This window comes from Gekko japonicus, unplaced genomic scaffold (assembly GCF_001447785.1).
Source record: "Gekko japonicus isolate JY-2015 unplaced genomic scaffold, Gekko_japonicus_V1.1 scaffold267, whole genome shotgun sequence".
NCBI classification, from domain to species: domain Eukaryota; kingdom Metazoa; phylum Chordata; class Lepidosauria; order Squamata; family Gekkonidae; genus Gekko; species Gekko japonicus.
The window spans coordinates 437,905-462,793 of NW_015160217.1; the positions used below are offsets into that span (position 1 = coordinate 437,905).

At 42.6% G+C, this 24,889-nt stretch overlaps 1 protein-coding gene across 1 annotated transcript in view; it reads left to right on the forward strand.

Moving 5' to 3' along the window:
• SI (sucrase-isomaltase (alpha-glucosidase)) overlaps positions 1-24,889 on the forward strand; it is a 183,921-nt gene that overhangs the window by 33,059 nt on the left and 125,973 nt on the right. Inside the window, exons 6-12 of the mRNA XM_015410796.1 lie at positions 3,729-3,900; positions 9,480-9,579; positions 10,450-10,562; positions 11,695-11,820; positions 19,233-19,364; positions 19,484-19,603; positions 23,256-23,369. Coding sequence (XP_015266282.1) covers positions 3,729-3,900; positions 9,480-9,579; positions 10,450-10,562; positions 11,695-11,820; positions 19,233-19,364; positions 19,484-19,603; positions 23,256-23,369 — 877 coding nt within the window. The remainder of the gene's footprint in view (positions 1-3,728; positions 3,901-9,479; positions 9,580-10,449; positions 10,563-11,694; positions 11,821-19,232; positions 19,365-19,483; positions 19,604-23,255; positions 23,370-24,889) is intronic.

A 24,889-nucleotide genomic window follows, 5' to 3' on the forward strand; every position in this document is an offset into this window, starting at 1 on the left:
GACGTGCGGCTGTCCGGCGAGCGGCGTGCGCTGCGCTCTTGAGGTCCGGCTTGGCTGCGCGGCTTAGGGTCGTTGTTTGGGAGGGCGAGCATCCCATCCTCGTCGCCACTGTTATGTAGTGGGTGGTCGCCCGTACAAACGACAGACTCCGTAGTGGTGCATAGCACGCTTTATTCAGTACACAACAAGAAGAAGGAACGAACGGCCGGCAGGCCAACTATATACAAACCTGGGGACACCCCCCTGGTCACCATTGGTGGGTTTGAATCTCCCGCCATGGTTCCCATTGGTTCCCCAGTGTAGGGCTAGGATCCTAGTCCCCATTGTTGTCCAGGACTGAAGCTCAGGTGTGTGTGCTGACCTCAGGTGGCGGTCAGTGGACACAACACTCACGTACAGACTGATCCGATGCAAAAGAGAACTGGGTTCCTAACCTTTCTAGTTATATAAAAGAGGGAGTCTCAGCAGGTGCAACTTTTCTTCTGTGTACATGAAAAAAACATCACCTTTCCAAATTCCCATGCCATTCAAAAAGCTGAACAGAATCCACCTGCTGCATCCTTGAAAATAAACTCTTTGCAGCACTTGAAATGTAGCTCTTATATTTCCTGTTCATCTTCAATCAGCAAATTAATGATACCCACTTCCTTTTTGAGTTGTTACACACCCTGAAAAGCAACCTGGCACTAGGTTGGACCCTCACACACACAAAGGATTCCACCCACACCAGCCTGCCCTTTCCTAAGAGCCAGACTAAATGGTACAAGGTTTGCTCATGAACAGAGATGGGCCTAGCAATCGGGTACCCTATTCTCTCCCAGAGAACCTGGATTCTAACAGTATTATAGGGATAATCCATGAAGTCCAGTGTTGTATAGAAGCCCCCTTTCCCTGCTGTGGTAGCTCACCTTTTCTTCTTACTCTAGTAGAGCAGTAATCAGTACCTTGTATACTTTCGGTAACCTATGCTATATAGCATTAATAGATCTGAAATCAGCAGTAAGAAATGAAGGATAGTGGTATTTGTAACAGCTGGCCATCCAGATGGCCATCTTATTTCAACATCATGTCTCTTGCAGGGGAGGGGGAGTGAAGGAGGGGGAAAATTATCTTAGTAGACAATTAAAATGTCCCATTCTAAAACTCCTGGCTTTTTTCTCCCTCTGGTAGAAAGAAGATCATGTGAATAGGGGGAAACATTATTTGAGTAACCATGGTGAATCCCAGTTTACTGGTTACTGTCTCTGCGCTATGAAGGATATTGATTATGTAACACATGAGTTGATGTTTTGTACCTAGTAAAGGTTTCTTCCCAGGAGATAACCATGGAACAGGTGCCTTTATATAGGCAAAAAATGATGTTGTGTGGTCATTGATGGGATTGTCACTGGCCAATAGAAACCTTTGTCATTCAGAGAACTACACAATATGGCAAACTCTGCCATCTGGGGTTAAGGGAACTGCATTTTCCCAGTTATAATGATATTGCTAATTGAAAACTAGGGAAAACAGTTTCCTCACAACTGATGTTCCAGCTGGAGGAGAGGTGTTTGGAACTGCTATAACAGCTGGGTAATAACTGTACATTCCTTGTCCAAAAAGACACTAGTCTAGAATGGCCCTAGGAGAAAATTGGATAAAGATTCTGTTCTTGATAAACCTCTCACGTAGAAGTGGGGGGGAAAGGTGCAGAAATACACTCCATTTCCTTTTCAGGTCACCATTAAAGTGACAAACAAAAGATGATTAATTACTCACCTCTTCAGCGCTGGCTTAGGTTTGGCCATTTACAGAGAAAACAACCCTAGCCCAGAGAGCTGGAGGTTTTAAAGTAATGATGCTGAAACAGCCTTGGTATTTCGGAGGTACCTCTGCGTGCAGACACCTGCTTTGTGCAGCTAACAAAAGCAGGTAACAGACTACACGGCCTAATTAAGAATTCATGAGAAGAACTGCTATGGTTGCAAATATACCACAATCTTATTATCAAGATGTGGAATAAATAGCCGTGGTACAGCGCATCAGAGACTCCTTCCAGTGAGAAACTCTGTTTAGAATTTTCAGCTTACACAGTATCCTATTTTTCTTTTTTTTAGTGTACGGGTTTTTCTTCTTCTTCAGTACATGACATTAAAATATGAGGGATGGAATATGAGGGCCTTCCTGCCATGACATTTCAAGGTGGTTTACTATCTAAAACACAAAATAAAAGCTACAAGAAGCCAACATACAGTGAGGGCTCTTTTTGTAGCAGGTACTCATTTGCATATTAAGCAACACACCCCTAATTTAGCCAATCCTCCAAGAGCTTACAGTAGCTCCTGTAAGAAGAGCTCTGTAAGCTCGGAGGATTGGCTACATTAGGGGGTGTGGCCTAATATGCAAAGGAGTTCCTGCTACAAAAAGAGCCCTGCGAGGCTTATAATTTACTTCAAGAATCAGTGTGGCGTAGTATTTGGAGAGTTAGAATGTGGCGGTCCAGGTTCAAATCACCTCTTTTTCAGGAAACTCTCTAGAAAACCCTGGGCCAGTCACTTTCTGGCTCTACCAAACCATTATCACAGGATTGTTGTGAGCGTAAAATGGAAGACAGGAGAATCATCACAGTGTTCCGCAGAGGAAAGGTGGAAGAAATCTGTAATAGGCCTTTGAAAGTCTCTCCGGGATTGCAAATAAGAATAGTAATATGTCAAACAAATGCTGGAAATGTAAAAAAAAAATGGAAGGCTTGTTTTATCATATGTGGTGGACATGTGACAAAGCAAAAATGTTTTGGACTGAGATACATGCAGAAATGGAAAACATTGTGAAATGTAAGTTTAAAAAAGAACCGGAAATACTACTTTTGGGACTTAAAATGGAAGAAGTCAATATGGCAAAAAGAACATTGATGCGGTATATGATTACAACTGCCAGAATGACATGCTCAATGTTGGAAACAAGATAAGGTACCCGAAGTTGGGGAATGGATAAAGAAATTACTTTTTATGGTCGAAATGGACAAAATGAAGAGAAAACTTAAAAATTTAGAAGCAGAAGAATTTTTCGAAAATTGGAAAGACTTTAAAGACTATTTAGAAAAATATTGGGATGTAAAGGACAATTTGCTTTGCTTTGACAATTATTGAAATATAAAATGTAAATTCATAAGAACAATAGATGGAAAATGAGTTACCTGTAGAATATGAATAACTAGAAAGAAAGATAGAACATTTAAGATATGGGCAGGAGGTTGGAGCACTGTGGGAAGCCAAGAAGGGGAGGGAGTAAGAAGAAAAAGGATGTATTATATTAATTTTGATATGTATTTGAATTTTAATTATATCCTAATAAATTGTTTTTTAAAAAAAGAAAAGAAAAGAAAGTATCTCCAGGAAATGATGGAATAAACTGTGAGGATGGCACATGGAACAGGAGTTCCAGGGAAGGTGTAAGAGGGGTTTCCACAACTGGACTCTCTCTGTTATTTGTTGATGATATTAATTCCTGATGGTACTACTTCAGTTTTTAGTATGTGTTTGTATTTGTGGTACATGCATCAAAGATGCCTAGAAACACAGAACGTTACCATGCTTACCTAAATAAGAAAGACAACTTTGAATGTATGATGAACACACCAAAACAAAGTTATATATTTTTTAAAAGTTTTTAATTACTGCACATATCTGTACTATTGAAAAGACTTTTATAAGCTGCTTCAATATGATATCTTGCCACTCATTCAACAGGTTTGACAGCACTGTGGGGCCACTGATTTATGCTGACCAATACTTGCAGTTCACAACTCGAGTGCCCAGTGAGAATGTTTATGGGATAGGAGAACAAATCCATAGACAATACCGACATGACTTCAACTGGAAAACGTGGCCTATCTTTACCAGGGATGCCTTGCCCACTGGAGTAAGTGATAAATATTTTGTTGTATTTTATTATGCAGTGAGAAAAATTTTACACAAATCAAACCAAGGAATTAAGCACCAAAGATCGTGACAGCAGCTGTGCTAGATCAGACTAATGGTTTATCTAGTCTAAGATCTGTTTCACGTGGTATCCACATGCCCTGTGAGACCAAGTAGGTCAAAGAGGTTGAGGTGCCCCTTTGTTGTTGTCCCACACTAATAGGTTTACCAACTCCAGGTTGGGGAATTCCTGGAGATTCCTGGGGAGGGCAGGGTTTGGGAAAGGGAGGGACCCACTTCAGTAGAGTATAATGCCATAGAGTCTACCCTCCAAATCAGCCATTTGCTCCATGGGAACTGATTTCTGTAGCCAGGAAATCAGTTGTAATTCTGGGAGATATCTAGGCTCCACATGGAGGGTGGCATTTCTAAGCACCAATAGTCATAGTTTACTACTTCTGATGGACCTAAGCTCCATGAATATGTCTAATTTCATTTAAATAAAACAGCAACAAAGTGTCACATTTAAGACTAACCAGATTTATTCCAGCATACTTTTTTGAGAGTCAGACCTCGCTTCTTCAACTGCAGTAGGAGTAGGGTTCCCAGGCCCACCCTGGTAATGAGCAGACCAGGTGGGGAAGGGATGGGGGGGGAGCCATCAGTGACGGCATGGCATTACTTTGGAAAAAACATGGAAGTGACATCATGCCTCTGTAGGACTCACCAGAAACTCTGTGGTGAAACTGACACTTATTAAAGCTGGTCTTGCAATATAATGTCTAACTCAATTGTTCTTCATCTTCTGCATGCCTGCTGTAGCTATCTGAAAAGCTGAATAGCAAGAATTCTTGCCTTTCCACTTAATTTATTCTTAAAGAAGCTACTCATGTCCCTGTGAACAAGTAATGTGCTAAAATGGAAGATGTGTGTTCTGAAATTCACAAAATTACATTGTTTTTCAATTCTTCTGGGAGTCTACAAACAAGACATAACTATTGTCCTCTTCAGAGTGAAGCAGGGAGTATTGTCCTTGTTACAATTTAGCCTCCAGAAATCACATTGTTTTGGTGACATGGCATAATCAGAAGCCAACTGAGAAGGATGCTTCCTTCCTGCCCTCATTCATCTGCATGCAATCACAGAGCCAAAACTGATGGACTGTGTGACGATGTGATGGTATTACACAGACAATGTGTCTGATCGCCTCAAGAAGAAACATGTTTTTATCAAAAAATAAGGCATGAACCCTTCAGATGGAGGGTGAAACTGTTTAAAAGTGATAAAATGTATGCAAAATAAGTAAGCAACAATTTTTTATATAAAACTACCCCTTCTTTGAGAGCCAGTTTGCTGTAGTGGTTAAGTGTGCGGACTCTAATCTGGGAGAACCGGGTTTGATTCCCCACTCCTCCACTTGCACCTGGCTGGATGACCTTGGGCAAGCCATAATTCTGGCACAGCTGTTCTTGAAAAAGAGCAGTTTCTGTCAGAGCTCTCTCAGCCCCACCTACCTCACAGGGTGTCTGTTGTGGGGAGGGGAAGGGAAAGGAGTTTGTAAGCTGCTCTGAGACACTTTTGGGTAGTGAAGGGCGGGGTATAAATCCAATCCTGCTTCTTCTCTATTCCAGGAGCTGTAGGGGTTGTACCTGGGGAGGGAGCTCAGAGGGAATGTGATACCATAGAGTATGTTCTCTGAAACCAGCTGGTTTCTGTAATCTAAAGATTTATTGTAATTCCAGTAGAACTTCAGGCCCTACCTGAAGGTTTATAACCCCTCCATCTAATCTCAAGGATTAGGCAAGGGCCAGTGTACCTTTGATAATTTGTAGTCCTACCTATCAAGACTGGATCTTCCTCAAGCCACCGTCCTGCTACTGAACTAGGGAAGCCAGACTCCCCACCGAGGGTGAAGGAACTTCCCCCTGAGGGCCCCTTCCCCCTGCCACTGATCAGTTGGCCTGTGGAGGGACTTACTGGCAACAAAAGGAGGCCTAGGCTAGTTTTGCCAACAATGTGGCAACTTCACTTCCAGCTCACATCCGAAGTGATGTCATCACATTGCTGGTGATGTGGAGCACACTCTGGTGTTTGGGGAAAAAACTCTTTTGTAAAAATGATTTCTACCATAGCATTTTTGTCCAAATATCAGAGTGTTCCCATGTTACTGGTGACTTGATGATGTCACTTCTGGTGCACACTGAAAGTGACATCACCACATTGCTGGGAATGTTGGCCTGGGCCTTCGTTTGCTGCAGGTAAGTTCTTCCTACCCCTGTCAGTTGCTAGGGGGTACCCAGCAACCCTAACATGCAGCACCGTGGCCAACCTATTCACTGAAACCTTTTCCAAATCCCCTAGTAGTACCCAGCAATTCATTCTTCCAGTTTGGGGCACATAGCCTACTCCCAGGAAGAAAAGAAAAAGAAGGAAGCCATGTTTGCCAGCCTCCATGTGGGGCCTGGAGTCATCTCAGAATTAAACTGATCTCCAGAGGGAAAAATATATATAAATACACACACACACACACACACACACACATACACACACACACACACACACACACATGATCACCCAAGGTAACAGTGCAAATAAGAAGTGGAGCAGGGGAGGCTGATGTAATTGGACACCCGCTGCCTCAACCTGTTGTCTGGAGATCACTTGTAAGTTGTAACTCCAAAAGGTCTCCAAAGTTCTCCTCTAGGTTGGCAGCCCTACCTGGAGGAAAGAGCAGCTTTGAAAGGCAGACTCTATAGCCAGGGTGTCAAACATGCGGCCCCGGGGCCAGATCAGGCCCCCAGAGGGCTTCTATCAGGCCCGCAGTGGAACTGGCTGTCTTCTGCTTCTTCTTCCAGTTCTGCTGCTGCTGCGTCATCGTAGGTTTGCAGCTTACAGATACACAGCTGAACAGCATACTCAAGACTGCAACAGCACAGACATTTTGATGCAATAATTCAGAGCAAGAGGTGTCAGTTATCAGACACTGTTAAATAAACAAAATATTGCAAAAGTGCTAGTGTTTTAAGCATGTTTTTATTTTAAGTTAAAAAAAACCCAACTTTGTGTTTGTGTCCTTTATAAAGTTTATATCTCCGCTACCTGGCATTACATTTTATGACACACATGGCCCAGCCCAACAAGGTCTGATTTATGTCAGATCCGGCCCTCATAACAAATGAGTTCGACACCCCTGCTTTATAGCATCACATCTCCACTGAGTTCCCTCACCAAGTACAACCCTCCCCAGGAACCACCCCCAAATTTCCAGGAATTTTTCAAGCCAGAGCTGGTAACCCTATTTAAATCCTCTTTTGTTTCCTCCACCGACAAAAATATAACCCTCTATGCACATAGAATACTAGATGCCAGACAAAACAGTGTAGAATCTTTCCCCTAACATATAGTTTTCCCTTTGAAAGGCATTTCATTCCAGTTTGCGAGGACTGTGTGCCATCTGAAGTGGTGCGGCCGAGACAAAGATTTACCACCTCAGGAAGAAATAAGCTGGGGGAGTCTATAGAGAGTCAGTGGAGTTAAATCAGTTATGCTGAACATGAGCTGCTGATTTAAAAATAACACAAAAATTCATTTTGTGTTTGTCACTGGTGCTAACCTTCTGTTTTCATGCATGACCCTTTTCTGTTCTGTCGGGGGTGTTGATAATCAAATCTTCTTGCTATATTTATGCATATTTTCTCTTTGAACAAAAAGCAATTGTTTGCTAAGGCATGTAAACACTTTCATAAACTAGAGATACAGTTGAGCAGAAAAGGATGAGACAAATATAACTGTGAGCATTTTTGTTGCTGTAAGGGGTGCTTTTTTCAAACACTGGCTTTTTTCTTCCTTCTGTGTGGCAAAAAAACCCTGAGGTTCAGCTCACAGTAAAAGCCTGAAGCTTTTCAAGATGTGATTAATTTCATGGGCACCCCAGGGTAGGGTGTGGGGTGGGCAATATTCAAAATAATTGTTTAGCACAGGAAAATTAAAAGAAACATTAATCACAGGGGATATGTGTGATTTTACTACTTCAGAGAAGAATGTGAGAATCAGGACTCAATATACAAGTGTTAACTTTGTTCTGGCCCTGTTGCCATGCCCTTGCTATCCTTATTTGTAGAAACCAGAGTGGTGTAGGGCTGAGAATATCAGCCAAGTTTCATTCTCATACAGGGAATTTGCTGGATGGTGTTTCCTCAGCATCTCTTTCTTCCACACATCTTGCCTACAGTGGGGGCCTGGTGTCATGCTGGTGTTTGATATCAACTTCTGGCACAAAACCGGAAGTGAGATTATCACAAATCCCACAGTATCACCTCGATATATTGGCATCACTTCTGGTTTTGGACTGGAAATGACATCGTGTGCCAGCACAACACTGGCACACTCTGCCATTCCCCCCCCCCTTCTCTCCCACTGGCCTGTGAAGTGCTAGCAGGGAACAGGGTGGCAATTGCCAGGAGCCCTGTCCACTCCAGGAAGAACAAAACCATTCTGAGCTCCTTGAAGAAATGCAGAAGTTAAACTGGTGAAGCTTTAGCCTCAACTCTAATTTGTCATGTTTTCCTGTGTGAGATTATGACACATAAAACTGCAGTTTAATGAATCAGAATATTGGTCTAGTGAGTTCAGTATTGTCTACTCTGACTGGCAGCAGCTCTCCAGGGTCTCAATCAGAGGTCTTTAAAATCACCTGCTAGCAGACTCTCATATATATTTTTTTTCCCTGGAGAGGCTGGGGATTGAAACTGAGACCCATTCCTTGCACAGTAGATGCTCTACCACTGAGCAACAGTCCTACATCATTGTTGTTAAAGGTATTGCGGCAGTAAGAAAGCTTGCAACCTCACTGAATGGCATCCAAAGGGACAACGGAATCATATTGGTTATACCTTACACAAATACTAAACCATGATTTAAAAAAAACCCCACTATATGCCATTTGTTTACAATGGCAAAAAATACGTCTATTTTGCTGCATAGTCAAAACAACTATTACACTGAATAAATTGTAAGGAAATGCCCCAAGCCAATAATAAAGTAACCCCCCCCCAACCCAAGTTCACTGGGACTAACCTCTAAATGAAGAAGAAGAAGAAGAAGAGATTGGATTTATACCCTGCCCTTCTCTACCTAAAGACGTCTCAGAGTGGCTTACGAACTCCTTTCGCTTCTGCTCCCCACAACAGACACCCTGTGAGGTAAGTGGGGCTGAGAGAACACTCTCAAGAACTGCCCTTTCAAGGACAGCTCTTGTCAGAACTATGGCTTGCTCAAGGTCATCCAGCAGGTGCAAGTGGAGGACTGGGGAATCAAACTCGGTTCTCCCAGATTAGAGTCCGCGCACTTAACCACTACACCAAAATTAATATTAAAACTATTGCAGCTTAGACAGACTGTCTTCTGCATCTAAGTTTTTTGTTTCTCTTTTTCTGAGTAGAGAAGAAAGAAAACAAGAAAATGGGAGCATTTCCTTAACATTCATTGAGTGTAGATTAGGTACTTTGTTATCTATGAAGAGGTGTTGAAGGTTCCTGGCATTTATGCACACATTTTAATTGTATCTTCTTTCCTTCAAAGGACATGAGTAACCTATATGGAGCTCACCCTTTCTTCTTGTGCCTGGAAGATGAGAGTGGAAAGTCTTTTGGTGTTTTCTTAATGAATACCAATGCCATGGGTAAGAAAATGTCTTGCGATGTACAGCCAGGCTTCCAGCTGGGTTGCCAGTCTCTGGGTGATGGGTGAAGATCTCCCAGAATTACAACTGATCTCCAGATTACAGAGATCAGTTCCCGAGAGAAAACGGCTGCTTTGGAAAGTGGATTGTATGGCACTATAACCAACTGAGGTCCCTCCCCTCCCAAAACTCTGCCCTCCCCACGCTCTACCCCTCCAAATCTCCAGGAATGTGCCAAGTTAGAGCTGGCAACCCTAGTTCCACCCCCGAATGTCCAGGAATTTGCTAACCCACTTCAAGTTTGGGAAAGTGTCTTCTAAACCTCTTTGTGTACTTGGCAGAAAAGCAGTAAATAAATATTTTAGATACATGCAGATAATTCTAAGCAGAGTTAGACCCTTCTGAAGAAATCGATGGGCTCAGAAGTGTGTAACTCTGCTGAGGTTTGCACTATTAAAGTATCAGTTGATGAGAAAGAGTTGGGAGTGGATTAACCAAAGTTTTACATTAAAAGTTTGTGATATTTTCTCATGTTCACCCGTTGGGTACACATGACTATTCTCCTCACTACATGCCAACTTATGGTCATCCTGTCATGAGTGCACAGGAAATCTTGTCTTCTGAAATGGTTCAACATGTGTTCATTTCCCAGGCTGCTCTGCAAATACCCATTAGTTTTTGGCTTATCATTCTGTCATTCCCTTTTGCATAGCCAAGCTCCATACAGCTAATACTTTAAGACCATCTTCCTCAGTCTTAATGTGAATTGACCATCTCTGCCTGCCTTGTCTGCCTGTCTGTGGCAAAATATTCCCTTGTGTCTCTTTTGTACTTACAGCTAACCCAATTTTTTTTCCCCTCTCTTGGTAGATGTTGTATTCCAGCCTGCCCCAGCCATAACATACAGAACAATTGGTGGGATTCTAGATTTCTATGTTTTCTTAGGAGACACCCCTGAGCAAGTTGTCCAAGAATATGCATCGGTAGGTTTCCATCATGTGCGACATTTCTACTAAGTCAGCGGTGTAACTTTTGATATATTTTGGGAAAGATACTGACTTTGTTAAGTCCATTAAGAATGAATGGTACCACTCATGCTCTTGTGAATATCACTTGTAATTGCAATCTTATTCTGGGTCACGGGACATGTTAATCATTATATTTTTGCACATCTCGTTCTGTGGGCTGACACAGCTTTCCAAAGAATGCTCCCATGTACAGCAAAGAGCCTTTGACTCTTCCCTGAAGATAAAAGGAAGCAATGAAGCCAGGACTCTGAGATGTTGTAAATACTTTACTAATTAACTTGTCTTGTACTCCTCCAGTTGTACACACTCCTTGTTTTCTCCCTTGATTTTTCTTTGACTTTCTTTTCGATTCAAGATAAAATGCCTGACTTCAAGTATAGAACTATATCTGAAACTAAAGGAGAACACCTCAAGCTGCTACACGTATAACCCCATCCTTGATCATCTTCTTCTTCTTTTTTTTTTAGAAAGTCATTTCTACATTCCAGCATGGTAACCTTCCCTTAGAGCCTAGCTGGAATGTCTGGCTCACTTTATATTATAAATCACAGTTTCAGGTGTCATCAATTTGCATTCAACTTCTGTAGCGCAAAGAGTTGCTATTCATCCTATCAACACTTCTGTGTTATGTAGAGAGGTCACTATTGTTCTGATCTGATAAACAGGGAGAACTGAGATTCTGAAAATACAAGTTGCCCAGTGAAGTTTAAAGGGAAATTTAACCCTCAAGCCCCCACATCTTTACAGAACCAAACAATAGCTGTGGTATTGATAAACTTCCCGTTTTCCATTTATAAACTTTCCATTTTCATAAGCTTGGCTTTCTCTCCAAAACCTCTGATTTTGTGTGTATTTTTTTTTTATTTGCAAAGAGAGTGAGTCGGGATTGAGGTGTGAGTCACAGGGTGGTAATGAACATAAGAATGATCTGTAGGCAGCAACCCTTTTGGGAGGTAAAAATCTCCTGGTAAAAATCTGGAAAAGTTATATCATCTCCATCCTTTTCTTTCTAAAAACTCAGTAATGTAACATAATGTTTTTTTAAAAAAAAATAACAAACCCTTATTTTCATGTTTTAAACTTGTAGCTGATAGGACTGCCACGAATGCCTTCCTATTGGAATCTAGGATTCCAGATTTGCCGCTGGAACTACACAGATCTTAATGATTTGAGAGCAGTGGTACAAAGGAATCGGGAAGCTGGAATACCTTATGTAAGTATAAGGGGACTTGTAGTATGGGAAGGGGCTTGTGACCTCTAAAATGCTTTGCAAATGGAAGCCAAATCTTTTTTTTTATGGACAGCTTCCTGCTGCTTTCAGCTTCTTTAGTTTTTTGCTCCTCGCCCCCTACTCTGGTGTACATGCGAACACTGGTAAATTATTGCAAAAAAGAAAGTTAAATATATTTGTCTGTAGGGTTTGTATCAAGATTCTTTTCACATGGTGTTTGAAAAATGAGCAGGAGTACATGCAATATCAGTAAAACAGAGTAAAGTAGGGATCTTGATCCAGTTGTGATTTCATCTCACTTTCTTATTTGTAATGTTTTATCAGTGCACACATGTGCATCAGTAATATTTGTGGAGGGGGGAGACAAAAACAAGTTTACAGAATTAGAAGCTGAACTAAACTGTGTACTGTAGATTCAGAACTTATTTTAGAAATTATTGTAGTTGAAGTAGAAATCTGGAAGAGCAGAATGCAGGACAGAGCGAAAAGAAGAAAAAGAGATTGGATTTATACACCACCTTTCGCTACCCAAAGGAATCCCAGAGTGGGGCTGGGAGAACTCTTTTAAGAACTGCATGTGAGAGAACAGCTCTGAAAGAACTTGAAACTGACCCAGGGTCATACCAGCAGCTGCATGTGGAGGAGTGGGGAATCAAACCCAGTTCTCCCAGATTAGAGTCTGTGCTCCTAACCACTGCACCAAACTGGCTCTCATAATCATGGAGCAATAAAAGAATGAAACACAAAGAAGCACCCCAAATTTGGGTGTGGTTTTAGCATTTGTGAAAATTCCGGTTTGGTTCGTGTTTCTGACTGGGCAGTTGATCTACTAGGCTATAACCCCAGAATACACTTGAGGCTCTGTTTCATTCTCATGTCCACCAAAATAATCAGAGATTGAATATAATGAAAAGAGTGTCAATGGTTATTGGAGGTCATGGACATTTAAGCCTCCCCACTTTTATCCCAGTTTAATGCCTCATTAGTACATATCTTTTATTTATTTATACCCTGTCTTTCTCCACACAATGAGGACTTAAAGTGGCTTACAACATCTACTTTCTCCTTAGAAAAGTAATCCTGTGAGGTAGGTGTGATGGACAGGTGGCTGTCTTCCCCTGAAGATGCTGAGCATGTGGGGCTGCTGTTCCAGCATCCAATCACCTCTGAGGAGGGGAGATGGAATTTTGGAGGGAAACAGAGCAAGGGAGAGAACAGTGAGAGCTCAGGTCTGGCCCAGGGAAAAAAGAGCAGACAGAGCGAAGGGTAGCTCTGCCTGCTGGCATGGCAGAGTGGTTTAACTCTACCTCCGGGAGAGAATAGGGTACCCGATTGCTAGGCCCATCTCTGGCCATGAGCAAATCTTGTACCATTTAGTCTGGCTCTTAGGAAAGGGCAGGCTTGTGTGGGTGGAAGCCTTTGTGTGTGTGTGAGGGTCCAACCTAGTGCCTACTCAGTAAAAGCCTGTTTGTGCCTGAAAGCATTAGGAAAGATTCAGTCTGCTATCTGAAGCCATAACTAGTTTAAATTTGTGTGCCTCTGCCAGGTTGCTCCTTTGTCTACCTGCTGATCTGTTCCTAGAAGCCAGCCTGTAAATAAATAGTCTGCATTGTTTCTACACAATTCCTGCCTCGGCCGTCTGTTTTCTACTTGTACACCACAAAACTTACCTCACAGCCAATGTTCCCTCTAAGCTGTGAAGTCTTGTGAGCAAAAATTCTACTTTGTGAGCTACTGGCATTAAAGTTGTGAGCAAACAATTTGGCTACTGCATAAATTTGTTTGCTCTGGAGCCATCCTTCCTGAGCTGAGACAAATATGTGTGAGCCGGAGGCTAAAAAACTGTGAGCTAGCTCACTCTAACTCAGCTTACAGGGAACACTGCTTCACAGCAGTGTACCCAAAGCCTATACACTTGCTGCCTTTAGAACACCTGGTAACTGAGGGGAAAGTTAATGGTTTAAAACCAACCTTATTCCCCAAAAGTCATAGGAGGCCGTATGGGTCCCCTCAGAAAAGTCTTGTCACAGTAGGTTAGGCTAAGAGAATGCCCAAGGTCACCCATAGAGCTTCTGTGGCAGAGTGGGTATTTGAATCCTGGTCTCCCAGATCTTAATCTGACTCTAATCACCACACCATACGGGTTGTCTTCCACTGCAAGCACTGCTTCCTTATGATAAGATTCCATGTTCCTTTGGTATACTTAAGAGTGACAAAAATATCTGCCTTCCACCTGATCATCGCAGAGCAGAAAGAAGTATAATTGTAATGTAGAAAGATCCAATACAATCGGCCCTCTCATATGCTATCATAGGCTATTTACTTTGGAAGGAAGTAGTTTCTTTCAGTTCCACAGCTATCTATTATGGGTGGAACTCACAGTGATCATAGTTCACTGTACAGTTAGGCAGCACATATGGATGGAATACCAGGAGGTCGGATCCAGGATAAACTGGCAATTTCCATCAATTCCTTCTCTCTCCTCATGTAATTCCTCAGGGTCCTTCATTTCTCAGGAGTGACCTTTCATGGAGATCAGTGGGCTGCAGTGGGAAGGGGGGGAGTAGGAAGTTCCCATTTTACTACTCAAAAATTTAGTCTGGATTTCATGTTCATGTCAGCCAGGGATGAGACCTCTGAGAGAAAGTTCGGATCCGTAATGAGGAAAAAAAATATCTTCAGCTAGGATTACATTACCCGAGGATTTTTCTTCCAGCAAACTAACAGTGTTAAAATAGTATTTTGATAGGGTTTTCCAAGTCAAACAAACAACCCCAAAGAATATAAGATTGCCAAATTTTAGGATATCATTTTAGAATGAATTATGCACACTGGGAGCCAAGTGGGAAGGAAGTCTTCTCTGGAGGCTGAAGAACTCAAAATGAGAACAGGTGCTAAATTTCCTCACACCTGGGAGAATTTAGTTATTGCAAAGAATCGCCTGTCGATGCAAAAAAAAGAAGAAGTCAGTTTCATCAGAAAGTGAAAAGGTATTTTCTTGCTTGGATTAAAGGTGTTGGATTAGAGGGAAACCAATTTTATATGTAATGTTAAAGTAAGGGAATGCCTGTGACGATTGTTGCTTCTTGAAGTTCACTTTCCATCAATCCACTTCCCTACTTTCCTTCTTTATATATTAAGGTAGAAATTACTGAAAATATAGCGACATGGCAGGTTACCATGGTAATAGAAAGGGGAAAATGAATTATATAACATACAGTAAATGTTTCTTATTCAGGCTCAGCATGCATGGAAATGCATGTTGGAAAGCGTTTCCATTTTTGAATTTTCCAGCATAAATAGGGGGAATTGCATGAGTAAAATTTTTGTTGTTGTTGTTCAGTCGCACACTCGAGTCCGACTCTTCACGACCCTATGGATCAGATCATGCCAGGCCTTCCTGTTTTCCACCTTCCTCTGAAGTTGGCTCAATTTCATGTTCATTGCATCTATAACACTGTCTAACCATCTCATCCTTTGCCGTCCCCGTCTTCTTTGACCTTCAATCTTTCCCAACATCAGGGTCTTCTCCAGTGAGTGCTCCCTTCTCATTTGGTGGCCAAAGTATTTGAGCTTCAGTTTCATTATCTGGCCTTCCAGGGAATAGTCAGGGTTGATTTCTTTTAGGATTGACTGATTTGATCTTCTTGCAGTCCAAGGGACTCTCAAGAGTCTTCTCCAGCACCATAGTTCAAAAGAATCTATTCTTCTGCGCTTGGCCTTCCTTATAATCCAACTCTCGCAGCCATACATGACTACTGGGAATACCATTGCTTTGACCATGTGGACTTTTGTTGGCAGGGTGATGTCAATGAAGCAGAAGTAGATGTTTTTCTGGTACTCTCTTGCTTTCTCCATAATCCAGCGAATGTTGGCAATTTGATCTCTAGTTCCTCTACCTCTTCGAAACCCAGCTTGTACTTCCGGCAGTTCTCTATCCATGTACTGTTGAAGCCTAGCTTGTAGGATCTTGAGCATGACCTTGCTAGCGTGTGAAATGAGTGCAATTGTGCGATAGTTTGAACATTCCTTGGCATTGCCCTTCTTTGGGATTGGAATATATACTGCCCTTTTCCAATCCTGTGGCCACTGTTGTGTTTTCCAGATTTGCTGGCAAATTGAGTGCAGCACTTTTGTTGGCAGCAAATTTGGCACAGCTGAGAGCCAGTTTGGTGTAGTGGTTAAGTGTGCGGACTCTAATCTGGGAGAACCGGGTTTGATTCCCCACTCCTCCACTTGCACCTGCTGATGTGACCTTGGGTCAGTCACAAGCTCGGGCACAGCTGTCCTTGAAAAAGAGCAGTTTGTGTCTCTCTCAGCCCCACCCACCTCACAGGGTGTCTGTTGTGGGGAGGGGAAGGGAAAGGAGTTTGTAAACTGCTCTGAGACTCCAAGTGAAGGGCGGGGTATAAATCCAATCTCTTCTTCTCTTCTTCTTCTTTAAAGGGTCCCATTGCCTTGGGCACCAGCACGTCCAGCCCACAAACTGCTCTCATGAACCACATGGACCTCTGTGAAAATTGGTTCGGTTTGTGGGTGGTTTGTGTGAGACATGATTGCAAGAACCAAGGTTCATGAACCACAAATGTTTGTGACAAACTTCAGTTCATAATTTGGTTCATGCTCATCCCTAATTGAAACTAACTGCAGATTTTCCCAAGTTTGTAGAGTGAATGCATGTTAGCTCTTTCTTACAAACAGATGTATACATGTACATGTGTTCACACTTCACTGTAATGTGTAAATAGGACTTATATTTAAGAAATAGTGCTCATGTACTTTTCTGTAGTGCAGTTTTCCCCATCCTCCCCCCGTTGGTGTTAAATCTGGTGTGGTTTTATGTCCTCAGACATGCTAGGTTCCTACTAACCATGGTTAGTTTTTAAAGACAGCTTGAAGCTGCAAACTCTGATTAGTTCATTTATTGAAAATGTATCCCGTCTAGCTTCCTTTATCAAACTCAAGGTGGCTTATGTAGGATTACCCAGAGGTCTCCCATTCAAGCTCTAACTAGACCCAGACTTGCCTAGGCTTTTCAAAATGGATGGAGAATGTGCCTTCTATCTGTAGCATTAACACAGCAACAACTCCAGAGATCACGGTGATACTGCCACCATCTAGCAGTCCCTTGTTGAATCTGCACAATGTGGAAGGAACAAATGCCTATACAGAGTGAGACACCTCTGTGATGTCAACATGCTCTTCAGTTTTCTATCCATGGCTGTTTTTGCACCTGTCATTTCCTCCACTTTCTCTGCACTTCTCTGTCACCTTTTATATTTCATTCTGCATTTCCTTCTGCTTTCACCTCACATGTCCATCAGCTTTTGTTGTTGCTTCTGCATTCCTTTTTGTCCATTCAGCTTTTAGTTTGCTGTATCCCCGGCTTTTCCCGGATCCATGTTTGTCACAGACTTTTATCTTGCTTTATTTTCTAGTTGAGGGTATTTCTGATGCAGACATTATTCTGTGGATACAGCATCATTGCACAGTTCCCACCCCAGTTCCCGCCCCTTTTCATTCTTCCCCACCACAAGGACTGTGGTTTGTGGTTTGCTGTTACTCATGCCCTGTGCCTTCCTCCTTCTCATTTCCAACCCACATTTTGCAATTGATGTAGCCATCTTAGCGCCTCCCGTATCAGTGTACAAGTTCCACTTTTGCCTAGGCTTTCCACCTTTTTTAAAAGAAGCTGTTTTAGTCTTGCATTATTAGTTTCTTGCTAATCTTGGATTGCTGTAGAAAAAAAAGTAATCAAGCAAGCAAGCAGCCGGGTGTGCGTTGCACTGGCAGTGTCCCCCCCAATCTGGCATGCAAATTACCTATTGGCTCGAACCTGTCCCTTTTGCCAGACCAACAGCAGGACTCTGCCTCTGCCTCTGCTACTATCCCCCCAGGCTCACCATGCCCTGAGAAGCCCAGTGGTAGTAAGCCAAAGGGGATGGACTTCTCTGCCTCATCTCCCTCCCTCCCTTCCCTCATTTCCTACCTGCCCACTGCTCCAAGCCGGGTGTTCCCAGGTAGCTGCTCAGCCACTGTCCTCCCCCCTTCATTGGGCGAGGAAGTCATTACTGAATGCAAAGAAAAGGGAGGGATTGTCAGCATGGGATGACATGAGATATTAAGAGAGAGAGAGAGAGAGAGAGAGAGAGAGACTGGGATGGGAAGCCTAAAGTTTTGAAAAAAGGTCTCCATTTCATGCTTTTGTGAGCAAAGAAGGGGGGGGATCCAACAGAGCTTGGCAATAAGAAAAGGCAGCTTAGCAGCTACTCTACCAGGAGCTGAACAAGGTGGATTTAAATGAAAGGTGGTTACTGGACAGAGTGGCAAAGATGCACCAGAGAAAGCAGCCCCCCCCCTCAGGGATTCTGCAACAATAAAAGGGAAGGGAGGGGATAAATCCAACCCTCCACATAATTTGGAAGAGGAAAAGGCAAGGACTGTGCAGTCCTGTGCAAAGTCTGGTGGAGTTGCAGCCGACTTTGCAGCAGGCACATGTACACACGCTGCCAATGATCACAGCTAGCAATGCCAATGTCAGTGGGTTCTACTGTGCATTCTGTACACTAAACATTTTCCCCCGTATTATGAGATAGTGTGACACTTTCCCATTTTTCACAGCAGAGAAACTCCTAGTTCTCGGCAATATGGAAAATGGGCTTTGCAGCTGCTTGTAAATTTCAGAAAAAGTCTGATCAGTTTCAAGAGGGTCCCCCCTTTTACCTGTGTTCCTTAAGGCTGCCTTTCATTCAAGGAAATAATGCTCAAAGACATGAGCAAAACCTGAACCATGAGGATTTAAATGGAAGATGCTTGCTGAATGGCACTGCACAGCTGTGATAGGAAAATTCCATAAATTAAAAAAACAACAACTTTGGATCCCCCCCCCACATGTCACAAATGATGTGCCAACCCCAATAAAGCAATAAATAAATAAATAAAAATGCAGGTTTTGAATGTACATGCAGAATACTTACACAGAATATACAATAAATAAACTGGGGGTGGGGGAACGGTGCAGAGGGCACCCACACAAATCCGAAGTCAAGCTTGACTGCTCAGATTCTCTGGAGTTAAGTTTCCATGCAGAAAGGGCCCATGTCATGGGGCCTTCATGGTTCATTACACTAGCAGTGGTCAGAAGGATTTTGAACCCCAAAGGTCCTGTATCTACCCATTGCTGGAGGACAACTCTTGATTGACTGTGTGTACTTTTCCTCTCAAGCAAGGATGAGAAAATTCTCATACTCCAACAGTTCCAGTTTTTTGAGGAGGTGTACAAATGTGGGGAAAGTCAAAGGTTTTGTAACTGGAGTTAGGACAGCAAAATGTTTTGAACACTTCCATTTTTAAAAACAAAATATTTATCAGGCTCACTTTTTGTTTTCTTTTAGGATGTTCAGTACACTGATATTGACTACATGGAAGATACCAAAGATTTCACTTATGATACAATAGATTTTGCAGGCCTCCCAGAATTTGTTGCTGACCTTCACAACCATGGACAGAAATACGTCATAATATTGGTAATTTCAAAGGTTTTTATAGAAAATATTGTCGAAACAATTGCTATGTTGTTTGCCAGTCTCTTGAACAATTCAAGGAAGCTTTGGAAAAATAAAGTTTTCGTTTCCTTTTTTGTTAGGATCCCGCTATATCCACTGGGTCTCGCCGTAATAATGCCCCTTATGAGACCTACCGACGTGGGCAGGCAAAGGATGTGTGGATAAAGGATCCACAGGGAACGGCACCTCTTATTGGAGAGGTCAGTGGTGGTTTTTACAAACTTCTTTACAAACTTAGGGTACCATCTATATTAATGAGAAGATCACCATGGAAGCTCCATTGAAATGATTGGAATCAAATTATACAAGAGTACGAACAGCTCGGCCCAGTACACACCATCATAAGCCAACCTGCAGCTTGCAGGAGGGAACTGAGAGGAGCCCTTGTGATTGGCATCTGTGTCAGGGCTAGTTGCAATAAACATGACTTAACTGGTAGCCAATTGGCAAGTCCCCCAGCCATCTCCACGGTCATTTAAAGGACGTCCCTGAAAGGTAAGGTTTTGGGGGGAGCTGAATATTTTTCTATTATATTTTTATTCTACCCTTTTTTTCAAGAAAAATAGAGTTGCCTGCTGGGTTCCTCACTTCTAGTTTTTCTGCAGAACAGCCTTGTGAGTTAGGTCAGGCTGGTCCCTGACTTAAGGTCCCTGTCTACTGGACTCAAACTCTGTTCAAAATCACCCAGTAAGCTTCGTGGGTTGCTAGAGATTTGACCTATGTGTCCTCCTGCTTAGTCCAGCGGTCTGAATACTCCACCATACTTTTGTCCCTAGGCATGATTCCAGAGTTCTTTTCAACCAAATTGTCTCCCCCATCCCCAGAATGCAGTCTCATCTGATCCGTTTTTCTATTTTGAAATCCTGATGTGTCACTTATCTCCTGTGTTAGGTTAACCAACACAAACTCTGTCATTGTCACAAGTGTAGCTGTGTTTCAGTTTAGCAGCAGATGTGATGCCAGCCAGCTGAGATTCTGCTTTCTAAGTCTCTCGAGTACCGACATTTAATTTTCTGATGCACACCATCCACCATGATAATTCATGGACACTGTACATTTATCAGTATTGTTTCTGTAGCAATGGCTCTCATCCTCATGAGCAGAGGGTAGACTACCTCTAAACAGCACCACAAACATCTGCTGCCTCATCCCCAGTTTTAATCTGCTGGTCCCTGGGCAAAATGTCCAAATGGGGCCCTTCTCTTCCCTAAATAACCACAAAAGCAGCAAGCAATGCATGTTGAAAAAAATAAGAAAGGAAGTCATCACTGGTCTGCTAAAATCCACTATGGTTTATGTTAGCCTCTTTGGGTTTTGAGACTGGATGACAAGGCTGTGTGAAATATACACTCTTGCTACATTGGATGCAGCCAGCCTTTTCATTGGGTCTTGCACAGTTCTCTTCCTTCTTACAGTCAAGGTATTTGTCTATGCAGGACCAATGATTGCAAAGTCTTTTTGGTGGTCAAATGAGATACCCTCTTCCCTTTTTCTCCAGCAGAAAAAAAACTGGTTGGATCCAACCATATCTGTTCTGATGAAGTCATTAACTCTTCAAAATAAAATCTGGTGGTTCTTTAAGAATTGCTGCAGCAAAATAAAAAAAAATATTCTCACTGAGTTCTCATGAATCGTACGGTTGCCATAAATTTAGCCTAAATTAACATCTGGAAGTGGTTTTGGAAATTCTTGCTCAAGTTAAACATCCAAGTTTATAAACTGTTTTCTTTGCAGATCCTGAATACTGCTTAGTGGGACTATTTCTGAACTTTTAAATTCATTGATAATTTGCATGTACTCCGATTTTCATAATTTCTCTTTAAAGAACTTAATTGTTGGAATGTTGCAACATACGTTGCTCTTTTTTATTCCGTATGTTTTCCAACATTTTTCCCAACCCGATCCGGAGGTCTTTTAAAGTCTCTATATAAATATGGATTTAATTTTTTTATTTTATAAAAAAGGTCTTGATTATGAGTTTCTAACCTGGGGCTATAGTGTGAAACAAAACCACCAATTAAGTAAATACTGAATTTAGAAACATGAGATGAGGTTTTAAACTCCATTGTCATTTGTTCCCCTATTAGGAACACAAACTGTGGTCACACACATTAAATAATCCACTTTCAGTGCATTTCCAACTGGGTTTTACTGTGTGAACTAGCAAAATCCAGTTGGAAAGTGCATTGAAAGTGGATTGAAAGTGGATTATTTAGTGTGTATGACTGCAGCCAAAGAATTTCATTTATGTTACTTTTAAGATTGTTCACTTAGATGGGCCGAGTTCAGACTGGCAGTTTGGCCCGATATAGGCATGCTTCAGAAACGTTCCACTAATGGATTAAAGGGGCTGTTCACACAGGCACATCTGTCCGGCGTTCCCCAGGCGCACTCAACCCCTCTCATAACGCTTCCCTCCCGAGTTTAAAAGATACCAGGTGAAAGTGGTATCAAACCCTGAAAAGTGCAATTATCCCATGTCCATCCCGCTTCCTGAAAGTGTGAACACGAAAAGCCGCAATCCCGTAGGGATGCGCTTATGCGCATGAGCACACATAACTGGATTACCAGATAAAGCCACTTACAGCTGTGCCTCCGAGCCAACAGTGTGAAGGCTCCCTTGTGCCTCCTCCCCGGTATGCTCCCGCATCAGTCAGTACAGTGTGACTGGGAAAACCTGGAACAGTTTGCTCCGGGTCTTTTTTTGCCACGACTCCCTCCCGCTTCAAACTGCCAGTCTGAACTCAGCCATGATGACTCCAGTTCACACTGGCGAGAAAACCTGTAAAGTTATAGCTGACTTACAGAGACCCTGTAGGGTTTTCAAGGCAAGACACAAACAGAAGTGGGTAGCCATTGCTGCCTCTTCGTGGCAACTCTGAACTTCCCTGATGGTTTCCTATCCAAGTACTAAGCTCAGGGGTCATTTCGTAGAAAAAGAGCTAGGGGGACTCATCAGCATAACTCATTAGCATATGCCACACCCCCTGACATCACCGGAAGTGTGTCCTCCCCACAGCCGGCGGTGAACTCCAGCGGGCACCAGCAGGGAGCTCCAGGCCCCGCCTTCCCGCACCTCACCCGGGGGATGGCGTCCCCCTGCGTCCCCCCCCCCAAATGACCCCTGACTAAGCTTCCAAGATCTGACAAGATTGGGCTAGCCTGGGGCATACAGGTCAGGGTGCAGTGCATGTTACAACTAAGAAATAGGTTTGTTCATAGGCTGGATCCCATGGATCCGTTTCAGTAATGTTAGTGCTTTTCTCTGGTGCAAGGAGCTTCTGCTGACATAAGTGGCTATTCTGGCCATGGAAGCTCATGATTCTTCAGGAAACTTCCATTTCCATTTCCTACAAAGTTGAAGTTTCACTGATTCCCCAGAGAGCACTGTGGTCTGGGTTGCAGAATCCCCTGCCCGCTCTCCCGGTCTCAAGGACGCCAAGCTGGTATCGACCAGATCCAGGGCTTTTTTGGTGGCAGCTCCAACTTACAGGAATAAGCTTCCAGACAAGATCAGGGCCCTGCAGGACCTCTCACAGTTCCGCAGGGCTGCGAAAATGGAGCTCTTCTGTCAGGCATTTAGATAAGGAGCTGTGCAGTATCATCCTTGCCCTGTGCCAACTTCTTTTCCAGCCTGAGCCTGTCAATAGTGGAGGTACTGCTGTATGTGCACTCTAATACAGTCCCAACGCCATCATCATACTAATGGTTTTAATAACCTTATTGTGTATTTTATATTGATTTTATATTGTTGTTTTATTTGTTGTTTTGTTAGCCACCCTGAGCCTGCCTCAGCGGGGTAGGGCAGGGTAAAAATCAAATAAATAAATACATTTATTTCGTTTACTGCAGGTGTGGCCAGGAGAGTCAGTCTTCCCAGATTTCACAAATCCTGCTGCTGTTGAATGGTGGGTCGAGGAATGCCGTCTGTTTCACGAGACCATTGAGTATGATGGGCTATGGGTGGTATGTAGCACGGATCTTTCAACGTCCACACAGCAAAATATATTTTAATGTCATTTATGAGTGTGTTGCATGTGGCATGCAGTGCGTGTCTTTGGTTTGTGTCTTTGCCTTTGTAAACAGAAATATTAAAAGCTGAGCACCACTGCTTTAGCATGATTAACCGTATGTTAATATCAGTGTGTGGGGTCTAATCCAATGATCCAGTTAAAAAAAATTACCCCATTTTGAATCAGATCTAACTCCCTATAAAACTGGACTCAACACAAAATGATGTTTGCATGTATTCTCCTTGTACTGCTGGCCAGTCCTACTTTCCATTCCTCCTTAATTTGGAACATAAATCCCATATTCCATACCATAATTTTCTGTTGATGATTATGTAATTTGAGGTCTCTCTGCCTCCTGAGCTAAATCAGGAAATGATGGCAGAAAAATGGGATTTCCGTTGTCAGCAAAGGAGGGCAGTTCTACAACTACAAGCTTCTCTGCAGGCTATCTCCCCCTATTTTGGAAAAGTAAGATTGTGTTGCTAAGGAATGAAGAAACTTGAAATTTATAGGTGAGGGGGCTCAGGCATCCCTGTGCTCGAACAATCAGTTCAAATTTCCTGACATCTAATGTCAAGTGCATGTGTTTCCCATGATGTACTATAGGAACCGAAGGACACGTTACACTTTACATGAGTTCACCATGTTGACTTGTAGCCATATTGCAGCTGTGTCCCCCTTTTGGCAGCTGCTGTGTAAAAGTGCTCCTGCTTTTCCCATTGCAGTGCTTCTGGGCCTCCCAGTGGGGCAAATAATGCCCTCCTGATGCCTCTGGGCTGTTTCAGCTCCTGAAAATGGGTTGGGGGGGGCAGCAGACTTCTCTCCCTGCACTGCAATATGGATGGGGTCACTGCTGTTCTTTGACATAGAAATTGCCATGGGAGAGTCACAGCTGCAATATGGCCGCCTGTTGGTAACTCATGTAAAGTATAACATGCAGTTTGGCTTAAGATGTGGTATCTCAGATACTATGCCTCAGACATAGGAGGGGTGTATTGGCCTGAAAAGGAGAGAGCCTCCACTCATCTACCATCTGACTTTCACCACTGCAAAAATACAAAATTTATTAAGGTTATTTTTTTTTTCAAGTATCAGACTAATAAAAGCATATCAATTATTAATACACATGATGGGTTAACACTTTCCAACTGAAGACCAAACGTGTTTCGGCTTCAAAGGGCCTTCCTCAGTGGTCACTATACAACATAGTATAGACACACATTCAAACATATGTATACTTATTTAAAGACCAGATGTTGTATTCTGAAAATAGATAAAAAAAATTAACCCGAATATATTTTAATATGTGTACACCTTAATAAATTTTGTATTTTTATAATATATATGGTCAGCTTAACCCTTCTGGTTCACAGTGTTATCTTGGGTTGAGTTTTTCCCTTCTCCCCCCCCCCCCCTTTTCCAGTTTTTTTCACCACTGCAAGCCTGGAACCACCTCACATAATCAGCTGCAAT